At 37.9% G+C, this 12,266-nt stretch overlaps 1 protein-coding gene and 1 non-coding gene across 2 annotated transcripts in view; one reads left to right on the top strand and one right to left on the bottom strand.

Moving 5' to 3' along the window:
- The window catches only part of KIF15 (kinesin family member 15), a 53,717-nt gene continuing 41,451 nt past the window's right edge, over window positions 1–12,266 (bottom strand). The window contains exons 27-35 of the mRNA XM_020887546.2: window positions 10,552–10,698; window positions 9,936–10,037; window positions 9,477–9,641; window positions 7,308–7,417; window positions 6,125–6,197; window positions 5,008–5,045; window positions 1,257–1,422; window positions 900–1,031; window positions 1–632 (exon numbers count right to left, since the gene is read on the bottom strand). Coding sequence (XP_020743205.2) covers window positions 570–632; window positions 900–1,031; window positions 1,257–1,422; window positions 5,008–5,045; window positions 6,125–6,197; window positions 7,308–7,417; window positions 9,477–9,641; window positions 9,936–10,037; window positions 10,552–10,698 — 996 coding nt within the window. The 3' untranslated portion in view covers window positions 1–569. The remainder of the gene's footprint in view (window positions 633–899; window positions 1,032–1,256; window positions 1,423–5,007; window positions 5,046–6,124; window positions 6,198–7,307; window positions 7,418–9,476; window positions 9,642–9,935; window positions 10,038–10,551; window positions 10,699–12,266) is intronic.
- LOC139031325 (small nucleolar RNA U13) lies at window positions 7,569–7,673 on the top strand. The gene has a single exon (XR_011483807.1). It is a non-coding gene; the product is annotated as a small nucleolar RNA U13 (small nucleolar RNA).

The following is a 12,266-nucleotide window of genomic DNA, read 5'->3' as shown; positions in this document are numbered from 1 at the left end:
TTATTTTTAAAGTATTTTATTATATTTTGACAAAGGCCATATTTACAGTCATAAAAAAGGCTCCTGAGAACACTTCAAGGAATATAAAAATAATCTATAGTAAAAAGAAAATAATCTATATTAACAAGTTTGCTATTCATACACACTGCAGAGTCACTAACTTCACTGGAAGTTTTGAAACCCCTGTATATTGTTGGAGTTTCTGATGCAAAACTCAAAGGAGATTATGGCAGTATAGAAGGAAAAAATTAATCTAGCCAACATCCCTGTTTCCCTGTGAAGCCTCAGTTATAGGCTTTTATTTTAAAAAGGAAAAGGTTTTTCCAATATTTACAGGTGACTTAAAAGCTTTGAAATGACAGCCTCTAACTGCAGACTGCCAGCTGCCACAGGTATGTACAGATGCCGTGTTCAGAAACTTGAGGGTCAGTGCCCCCACCACCACCCCCACATACACCATTAATAGTCGTGGCTCTTAATTCAGCTCTACTAAGTAGGCATGGGTAGCTCTTACTTTTTTAAGAGGGGAAAAAAAGTCTCCCAACAAGGTAGGCAGTTCATCAGGATTTTTATGGCTCATTCTTTTTCCTTTCTTTTAAAGATAAATTTTCAGCACGCAACTTTTCTGACTCCTGGTAATTTTTAAGAAAAAGAAAAGAAAACAAAATTAGGCTCTAATTCTTACAGGAAGAAGTATTCTCAGTATTCATTAAGTTTAAATTTCCACTGATAAACTACTTAACAGTAAACAAGAATCTCATGGGTATGATAATTGAATTACACTTGGACTAGCAATGGCCAATTTTTTTTCAAGCAGTTAAGTGATTCAATAATTAAATTTTAATTAAATAATCATTTAAAAACCAGAAGGAGCTTATTCAGAACAATCAGGAGTTTACCTCAGTAAGCCTGACGTTTTCCTTCTTCAACCTCACTACGTACTGGATCTTCTGATGGAGGTTTTGGTGACCCACCAACTTTCCATTCTCCTCGGCCAGACACTCCACCTGTTTCCTTAACATTTCCATCTCCTGCAGGGAAATCAATCAATCCAGGGAAGGTAAAAATTAGCTGCTTTGAATTTTTCATTTAAAATAACATTATTGCATGCCTTCCAGGAGGAGAGGGAGGGACAGACAGAGCCCAGGTTCCAGCTTTCGTGACCACACATCTCCACGTGCTCTGAGGGTGCCCAATCGCAGCCAGCAGTCTTCTGCTGATTGGCTCTGTTCATAAAAACCAACACATAAATGCACCTGGCACGTTCTCTCTTTTTCTTCATACAGTTCTTCCAACTTTGATCTCAGTTGTTCCTTTTCTTGGAATGCTTTAGACTCCAACATTCTGACTCGTTCGACTTCCTCAGTCATCGTCAGGTAGTCGGTCTCTTTGTTCTGAAGGGTGCGCTGGAGCTGCTCCAGGCTGTAATGGTAACTATTGAGTTATAGTATTCCAAAGGGCCACAAGTATAAGACAGTACTCAAATCAGACATTTGTTACCCAAGCCCAAGAATTTGATTTCAAAGTATCACTAATATTCAGTCCTCCCCTTCTGACAGAACAGGAAGATAGCAAGAGTTGCATATAAGCTTTTTTTTTTAAATGCTTGCTTACCCCAAACTTATATTTCAGAAAGTTCCATAATCCATTTTTTTATACAACAAAAAGTTAGAATGCAGATTTTTAGATGTAGCCCGTGGAGGAAACTGTTACTTAAGTATTATTAGAGTCTGCAAGATTTATTCAGCGCCCCTTAGAGTAATCATTTCTGGTTTCAAAAACTGGTTCTCAGACAATAGGAGAGTAGTCATTTCTTCAAGGATGTGCACTTTATGCAACTATAACTTGAAAATAAACATTAAAAAGAAGGGTTACCCATGGACAGACCTAGAGATTGTCATACTGAGTGAAATAAGCCAGACAGAGAAAGACCAATAACCTATGATACAGCTTATATGTGGAATATTAAAAAAAATTATACAAATGAACTTACTTATAAAACAGAAACAGACTGATAGACTTGAAGAATGAACTTATGGTTACCAGGGGGAAAGGGTGACATAGAGAAATAGACAGGGAGTGTGGAATGGACATGTATACACCACTGTATTTAAAATAGATAACCAAGAAGGGCCTACTGTATAGCACAGGAACTCTGCTTAATATTGTGTAATAATCTAAATGGAAAAAGAATTTGAAAAAGAATAGAAATATGTATAACTGAATCACTTTACTGTACACTTGAAACTAACATAACATTGTTAATCACTATACTCCAATATAAAAAAAAAGTTGAAGAAAAAGTGTTCAAAAACAACTAAGTATTCAAAAGGGAAAGAAAAAAGGATTACCAAAAAATTATACAGAATTTCACAAAACTAACCTAATCGTATAAACTTCCCAAAGAAACAAATACTTTTTATTTATTTTACAATGCATATGGAATACAACACTGATAATTTAAATGAGGTAATACACAGAATATACACTTAAAGCCAACAATTCCTCGGGCAGTGTTTTCAGACTACGTTCCGTGGAACCTCAGGAGGACAGTGTGGGGGTGGCGCTGATGTTTTCCTAATTCACTTGGAGCTGTTCTGCATTTGTCTTATGTATTTGCTTTTGTTTGATGAAAAGGCTTTGTGGCATGGCAGACACTACAGTTTCATACCCATTCAATTTTTATAAAAACTCAGTTCGGGAGAAGAAAGGGAGAGGAGAAGCACACCCAGTTCCCCAAAATTAGTAAATAATAACTGGTCTGAGCTGAGCGTGGTTATCTCTATGCCATTGCCAGATACTGGTTTTCTCAACTTGCCCTGCAGGAATGCTAATTTTGGCTAAAGAGACACAATCCTGAGCACTCCTGTGAGTATTTTTCTCCTGATAAAGCCCTTTTGAACCCACCACACTGAAAGCTGTGACCCTCCTGAGTATATTGTTTGGAGCTGCAGCAGCCATCTTGCAGCCAAGAGGTCACAAGCAAGGGTACCAAATGCAGAAGAACAGAAAAAGTCAATGATGGCATCACTGAGTCAGTGCAACTCCAGAAACACTACCTACACCACTGTTGGCTTGGTATTCAGTTCTTCGTTGCTTTTTAAAAACATCCTCACATACACATACGGATAACACAACATTTAAAATTACTGCTGTCAGTTGGGACTGATAAAACTGTGCCATTTGCTGAAGACTGCATCACTCGCCAGTTTGGGCTCCCATAGTTCCAGGGACAGTGTACCACTGGAGACTCTTGGTTACTAGATCATGAAATACATTACACATCAGCTTAGATGCTTTTATTCTTTTTAGCTAGAAGGTTTCAATTGGGTATTATTTCTAAAATAGCTACACTTCTACGAACTATACACCCGGATTATCATAGAGCCAGTAGGTGATTCAGATTTCTGTCCTGGCCCTGCAACTGACTGGCTGGGAACCAGTTGCCAAACTGCTCATATGTAGATAAAAGTGTTGAACAAAGCTCCATTCCAAATCTTTACTCTGTTAAGTATGTGATTCTATGAAACAAATGACTCAACAACTGAGTAACAAATCTTTAACAAGTTAAGTGGCCTTTGTCAGCTGATTATTAAAAAGAATTTTTGATGAGAAATCCCTATGTAATTTTTGGTGTATTAACTTGAACTAGTTCAAATAATTGAATAAAAATATTCTAACAAAACTTCTTCCATTGCCATCTAGTTACTATGTGAATAAGATTTCTCAACACTTATATCAACAGATACCAAAAGTAGGACTAGAACTGACAGTGAATACTGTCTGATTACAAAATTAAGTGTAACAGAATGAGCTAAACAAAGAAAAAGCATTAAGATAAAATTCATTCAGTGATGAAGTTCCAACAAAATTTTACTAGTATAATAATTACTTATACAAATTTACAATAAATTCAGGATACTTTAATAATTATAATGAAAACCCAATCCATAAAAAATGTAACACTTAGAACCATATGAATATGATCCACTTTTACAAATTACCTATAATTTCCATATGTATTTTCATTGTTAATTTATATGACTGGGTCGTCAACAAAAAGTTTTCCAAACAATATATTAAATTAGCATATAATTCTTCATGGGAACAGAATGGAAATAATTTCAAAGGAAAAAGGAACAATGTAAAATTTTAGATTCAGGAATTTCTTCATGTATTTTTTAAAAGGAGAGAAAGTATCAAATCATTTGTATAACTTTTAAAAGAAATCAACAAGAGTTTTATTTCTAAGTATCATTATTTTCTGTGCTGAAACTTCTATCCTTTGCAATAATTTAAACTTGCAATGAAAAATTTTAAAGTCAACTCCAAAAATGTGCAAGAGGGTATATGGTATTTCAAATGTTTGAGAACCTCTGTTCCTGATGAGATTTATTCTATTCAGAGCACGCAGTATCTTTCTAACGTTTTATCACTTTGTTAAGTACCAACTGGTTTACTTATTTTGAACTTGATTAAAAAAATACCCTTTATCATGTCTAGCAAAGAATGAGGCAGTTTATAAGATTACGTAAGTTAAAACATGAAACTATATGGATAAAATAAAATTATGTCCATAAAGAACATATAAAGAGACCCAAAGTCAAGACCAGAAGAATTCAGAGTATTGATCTATGGGTCTGAGAGGGTCTCAAGGTTTTAAATGAAGTGAGAAGGAAATCTGGTCGGTTCTCATTGTTCGCACTGTCCAAGAAGTGAAAACCCATCAACTGTCCCAGGGAAACTAAGGTTTTCCTGGCACTTAACTTCTTTAAGATATATATATATTTTTTAATGGCTTCCCACGAGGAACCCCTTTAGCAAGAGGCATTTAAGGCAAAAATTTTTTAACCATCTACTGTGTTCACATACTATGTTCACTATTACAGAAAGGGAAGAATTTTCTTACCTTGTGGTTATAATCATTATTTCTTCCTTTAGAGGAATACTGCTTGATATTAATAAAGAAAAGGTTAACAACAACTTGAATTACAAGAGTGTACTTACTTTCCTTTCATTTTCAACATTTCTTCCACCAATTTATTCTGTAAGAGGATTAAAGAAAGAAAAAGAGAAAATGGCTTAAGTTCTTAAGTTCTTGACATCGCTAAACAAAACACTGAAAGTAACCAGTCCACTAGCCCTCATGGTAATAAAACCATTATAATAACAAAATATTATTTTATAATAATACAAGATATTGATAAATAATAAAATAATAATAAAAACAACATCCTTTTTAATACAATCATACCTTAGTGTTCATAGAAGCACTATTTACAGTAGCCAAGACATGGAAGCAACCAAATGTTCATCAATAAAGGAATGGATAAAGAAGATATGGTACATATAGACAATGGAATATTAGTCAGTCATAAAAAAAGAATGAAATAATGCCATTTGCAGCAACATGGATGGACCTAGAGATTATCATATTTAGTGAAGTCAATCAAACAAAGGACAAATATCTTATGGTATCACTTATAAATAAAATCTAAAAATATGATATAAATGAGCTTATTTATGGAACAGAAACAGACTTACAGACATAGAAAATAAATTTATGGTTACCAAAAAGGAAGGAGGGAGAGGGATAAATTAGAAATTTGGGATTAGCAGATATACACTACGCTGTGTAAAGTAGATAAACAACAAGGTTCTACTGTATAGAACAGGAACTATATTCAGTATCTTATAATAAAACACAATGGAAAAGAGCATGAAAAAGAATACACATATAACAATCACTTTGCTGTATACCAGCAACTAACACAATACTGTAAATCAACTATACTTCAAATAAAAAAAAAAAATGGGGGGGATATCCCTTTCCATAATCCCAAATACACACACATACTGTGCCCTTTAATGCTCCAAACAGGATACTTGCTTCTAAATGGAGAACTCTATGTGAACTTATTATTTAGGCATGAAGACTACTTCACTCTCAACTTTCAACTATAGCCAAATAATGATAGTAAATATCAACCTTAACAGTGGGAATACAAAAAAGACAAAATTTCAATAATAAAATGATTTCTAAAATATATAACCGTGAATACTAACTATAAAAGCATGTCTCAGACAAGGAAAACAACTATTATGTTAAAAAAAAAAATCATACTTTAGCAAGTCTTTCTTTGATCACTTCTTCTTGTTCATTCTTCATCTGTTGACTGTCTGAATGATTCTGTTTGCTGCATAGATTAGGAAGGGAGGATGGGAAAACCCTGTCAAATTTATTCAAGTATCAATTTCACATCTACTACACATACAGCAATGCCAAAGTGTGTGGTATTTGAATGAAGGAATCTGACTGCTCCAATGAAACATCAGTTAACAAACAGGCTGACCCCTGGGCTATAACTTTCTTCTAATCTTAAAGAAGAAGGTTCTGTATGGCTCCTCATATAAGGAACACAAGGCTATGAAGTATTTTAAATTGTGGTTTTATAAATGATCTAAAAATGTTCTATGTTCCATGCTTAAACTAACTCTTAATAAAAGACAGTATACGATGTACAGTGCTTTTTTTTAATATGCCTGGACATGGGGGTGGAGCATATGGAAACTAGGTGAGCAGACTATGAGCTACCTGCATCAGAATCACTCAGAAGGGGAAGGTAAATCCCTAGAAGAGGATGCTTAATAAAATGACCATCTCCTTTGCTCACTAAAACTTGAAAGAACCATCTAGGAGGAACTCCCTGGTGGCCCAGTAGTTAGGACTCTGTGCTTTCAGTGCTAAGGACTCAGATCACACAACTTTCAAGCAACAGAGAGGACACAGCCTGGGTGTGGCTGCCCCTGACAAGATGCTAGGCCATTAGCGGATACAACTAGAAAACTGCCCGAGTCAAAGCCAACACACACACACACACTCACCTACCCAGACCTAAGGGAACACCCTCTATAAAGTTCTTCCCAGAAGCAAAACCAAGGAAATTCTCTTTCTGCAGGCAGAAAGAGAGTCTTATCTTGTTGACATAACTGCTCCCCGAGCTCCAACCCCTCTTTCAGATACAAGCAGACAGTTTGGTTCAAGTATTTATTTCACACATTTGAAATTCATTTCAACAGCTCTGCAGCAATAAAAAGGTCATCAGGATGGGCAAGATCATGACGACCTTATTCTCTAGCTCTAGAAAACCCCCTCATTAGACCTGATGGGGAAGCAACTGATGAAGCAGCTCCTGGATCATCGAAAAACATCACACACACTGTGGTATCTATTTCGACTTCTTTCACTCAACGGTACCCAGACAGGCCAAGATTCAGCCCACAGAGTTCTTGAGGCTCTTTCTTACCTGCTGTCCTTCTGTCTTTTGATATCGTCCAGCTGACCTTGCAAGAACCAGTTTTTCTCTTTTAACTGCTCAGCCTCCAGGCGTAGGTTTTCCATTTCACACAACTGCTCCTAAAAACATCAAATCATGTCTTTTCAGAAAACACATGATAGTAGACATTATTTTGCTTCCCAGGCCATATTAAGACAGGTATTGTTTTAAGCTCCCTCCATGCACTGAACACTGTTCTGCATATCACTAGATTAAAAAGTAGATGATGAGATCCTTTTGTAGTTCATGAGCATGATGATTGGGTGTTCCCGCTACTGCGTGATATGTGCCTCCCTCCAAACCTTGTTACGACATCGGCACATTACCTTTCTGATGTGAAAGAAAAAAATAAATAAATAAATAAAAAGTAGATGATGAGAAGCTCTTGGGGGCTCAGAATGTGATTGATTTTCATACCCCTACTGTCTTAAAACATAGTCCTTTATCAATATCACATAAATCAGACTTTCCTAGTGGTCCAGAGGTTAAGACTCTACGCTTCCACTGCAGGGAACATGGATTTGATCCCTGATTGAAGAACAAAGATCCCACATGCCATGGGGCAACTAAGCCTGTGAGCCACAGCAACTAAACATGAGGACTCTGGAGCCTGCATGACACAACAAAAGTGATACAATAAGAGACTGTGCATGCTGTAAGGAAGATCTTGCAAAAAAAAAAAAAAAATCACATAGTTCATTAAAATTCCTTTATGAGAAAAGATGAACAAAAGTTATCTACTTTGGTAACTGTTCTATTTGATTCTATTTCATAGATTCTAATTTTTTTAAAAAAATTGATGTGCCACAGCCTCAAAATACTTAACTGGATTCTAACTTGAAAATCATGAGCACAACCACCCAGAAGAAATAAATACTTGTCTGTAAGGAGTGTTCTTTTTTATCTATCTATTTTTGGCTGCGCTGGGTCTTCGTTGCTAAGCAAGGGCTTTCTCTAGTTGCAGCAAACAGAAGCTACTTCCTAGTTGTGGTGCCTGGGCTTTTCACGGTGGAAGTTTCTCTTGTTGCAGCGCATGGGCTCGAGGCCGCATGACTCAGCAGTCGTGGTGCACGGGCTTAGCTGCTCTCCACAGCATGTGGGATCTGCCCAGACCAGGGAGCTAATTTGTGTCCCCTGCACTGGCAGGGGGATTCTTAACCACTGGACTACCAGGTTAAATCCTAGAGCAGTAAATCCTTGATTTACTTCTGCTTATCTATTTTTTGATTTCTTTTAACCTGACCCAATTTCTTCTAAGTGCCAAGATTGTATCAATCTGGGTAAGAAGCCACATTCCTGAGAGAACAGCCTACTAAGAGCTGCCCTGAATAAAAAGGCCTGAAATGATTCCCTCTATCCTATACATACAGTACGGTAATTGTGTTCTAAAACAAATACTCACTGCAGAGCGATGAGCTCACAGATGATCTTCTATGGAGCATCACACCCTCCCTACACCCACACTACACTTACCCAGGCACTCCTTCACACAACTCCCTGCCATAACACTGCCTTAAACACACTCTCCCCACACAAAAACCATACCCTCCACAAGTGAGGTGAAAAACCTTAGAAGGAAGTTTAAAGAAATGGCAAACAAGAGAAAAGCACTTTTTCACTATCACAGACAAAAGCAAAGCTCTCTAATATATAAAGACTGCCTATAGATCATTAAGAAAAAGTTCAACAACAGAAAAATGGGTGAAGGATATAGCTCATAGAAACAAAAAACCAAAAGATGTTCAATCTGACTCCTAATAATAAAACCACAAATTAGAAAACATGAGATAATGTGTTCCAGCTATTAAACTGGCAAAGATCTAAAAGACTCACAGCACTGTCATGAAAGTAGCTGGTGCAGCCTGTATGACATGACACCATCACAAGAAAAAAAAAGGGGGGGATGGAGACTGTGTTTAAACACCTGGCTATAGATGCACTGAAAAGCTCTCAGAAACTGACTACACCCAGAGCTTTCAGGGACAGCAAACCAGGTAGCTTGGAGTTGGGCTGAAAGGAAAACTTTTCTGCATCTTACACTTCAGTTTTGTTCCTTTTGAATTGTGGATCCTCAGTCACCATGAAAGATACTGCTTATTCTGCAACATTAAATTCATTGAAAAAAAATTACCCAGTTACCTTTATCCTGAGAATCTCAGCATTTTTGACTTCTCTCTCTTCATTGAGTTTTGTTATAAGGTGTTGCAAAGAAATCTTAGAGGCTCTCCCATCTTCTATCTCTTGTTCTTGCGTTTCCAGGAGTTTTGCCAAATGTGTTTGAAAATGTGGTGGTGTTTTAGGGCTCTAAAATAAAATCAAACTTCATCCAAATACCTGATGTAGTTACAAAGATTTCATGGTAAATGTATATGCCAACCATGAAGAAAATACACAGGCCACACATAGTTTGTTATCCTAATTCTTGTCCAAGTAAAACAAATAAAACACTGGTACCTTTTCATCGAAAACAAAAAAAAACAGAGTTGTTAGTGACAATCCTTTTCTGCAAAGACAAAGCTAGTCTTAGCAATTTCCTGCTTTCATCGTTCACAAAATCGCGTATTCCTCCTGAAATGCGCTCGTGTTTATGAAAAGTACCTGGGGATAACTGGCAGCAGAATCCATCACATGCTCTAGTTGCCTCATTTTGAAGTTATATTCGTTTTTCTTCTGTTCTACTTCCTCTTTCTTTTGGTTTAGCTGGGGAAAATTGAACAGGGGGTTACAAATTAGACAATAACATGGGGACACGATCCAATTAGAGTAGACAATCTTCCCTGGGCATGTGGAAATGGACTTATGTTATTTTTTTCATGACCTGTTTGATAATTTGAAATTTCTGTCACAAATTTATTTCCACTTTAAAAGCAACTTTCTTTTTAAGCTTCACAAGTAATCACAGGGTCATTTGAGGAAAATTACAAAATATAAAACCATAATAGCCAAAAAGAGGATGGAAGTTGGCCATAACCTTTGGCCACAGTAGTCAGAACTTGCTGGCATGTGTCAAGGGTCGAGGGTGGGTAGGAGGACAGCCATGCAAGTCTGAACACAAAGAAGCAACCTGTTAAAAGCCCACCTACGTACCCTGCTAGCCTGCTTTTCTGAATGTGGAAAATTAGCCAAGGCGGGGACCTCATGAGCTCAACCACCATGCAGCGCTGCTTCCCCCACCCCCATGCCCATCCTGAGTCATGTTCCCGCTGCATCGCACCTCATGCTGAAGCTCCTGGATGAGGGCATCCTTCCTGCTCAGCTCCTCCTGGGCCGACTGCAGAAGCCCCGAATGCTTTCTCGAGGCCTCGGTGAGCATGTTCAACTGCTCAGTGGCGTGAGCCAGGTCCTCGCAGAGCATGTCTTTCTGTTAGGGGACAAGGCCCATGGAAGAAGGCGCTCTTAATTGTGCTCCTCCAATATCAATTTACAAATCATTTCTATGCAGGACTTTTAAAGTGCTAGGAAAGTTTAAAGTGAAAACTTTTTTTTGGCTTATATGCTAATCCATTATAAGACAAACCAAGCAGTTAATATTTAAGTCATCAGGTCTAGAGATAAATATTACAGTAAATTCATTTAAGTACCCAGACTGAAGTCTCACTGCTCTCTGCTCCTCTCTCCCCTCACCCCCATGTAGTCAAAGCTGATCTCTCTTGCCTTGGGAGGATTCCAGGCATTGGTCTCTGGTTTACCTGTTGTCTCTCCAATAGATTCTATACATGGGAAGGTAAACAGTTATAAAGACAAATACCCCTCAGCTAACTGTGATAGATTGTCATAGGCCATCAAAGTTTCAGGGGAGCAGCTTGATAGAAAATGGAAGAGAGAATTAGAAGTCCTATAGGTTGCATGCACAGTTCTTACGTCCACAGTGTATGTAATCTCTACCAAATTAGAGCAGAATCTGTTCCACCTAACTTTCCAAATGTGCATGTATGAAAGTGAAGGTGGTACCTGCTCAGTTGTATCCGACTCTTTGAGACCCCATGGACTGTAGTTTGCTAGACTCCTCTGTCCATGGGATTCTCCAGGCAAGACTACTGGAGTGGTTAACCATTCCCTTCTCCAGTGGATCTTCCCAACCCAGAGATCAAACCTGGGTCTCCGACATTGCAGGTGGATTCTTTACCAGAGTCTGAGCCACCAGGGAAGCCCTGCACGCATGCACACGTGTGTGTGTGTGTGTGTAATAAGTTTGATAGATCACAATATCTCCCCATATTTTTATGACAGTAAGTTCCCTACATATGAATTTATTTTTATGATAGTAAGATCCCTACATATGAACCTTCAAGTTGCAAACTTTCAAAGGTGTAAACGTATATTTGCATGTGCAATCACGGAAGTTAGTCCGGGTGTCTGGCATACATTGTCACATGTGTGCCTCCTCTTCGAGTGGCTGTGCTTGTGTGCACTTAACTGTAAACTACTGTATATAGCAGTGGTAGTACGGTGTCTCTATTTCAAGCCCAGGATGTCCAGAAGCAAGTGTAAAAGCAGGAGTGATGCTCATGTACAACCATTACTGAAGCCTGAACACCCTAGAGCTCGGGCTCTGCAACAAGAGAAGCCACTGCAATGAGAAGCCCAAGCATCGCAACTAGAGAGCAGCCACCATTCGCCACAACTACAGAAAACTCATGCAGCAATAAAGACACAGTACAGCCAAAAAATCTTTGTTGGACTTACCAACAAACTGGACTTAAAAACGCACTCTCAAAATGGAACTTGTTCATACGTAGGTGACTCACCATATATCGTTTTCATTGAGTGGGCTCTATTTCATCTCATGGATGCACCGTTTAACCCGCCACTAATTATTTCAGTTGATCTGAATCTCTGGCTGTTCTATGCATCTTCTTCTCACATCTAGATTAGTGTGTGCTGTGTTTAGTTGCTCAGTCGAGTCTGACTCTTTTCAGCCCCAAGGAC

Source organism: Odocoileus virginianus, chromosome 26 (genome assembly GCF_023699985.2).
Source record: "Odocoileus virginianus isolate 20LAN1187 ecotype Illinois chromosome 26, Ovbor_1.2, whole genome shotgun sequence".
Taxonomy (NCBI): Eukaryota; Metazoa; Chordata; class Mammalia; order Artiodactyla; family Cervidae; genus Odocoileus; species Odocoileus virginianus.
This window is presented reverse-complemented; position numbering and strand designations above follow the sequence as displayed.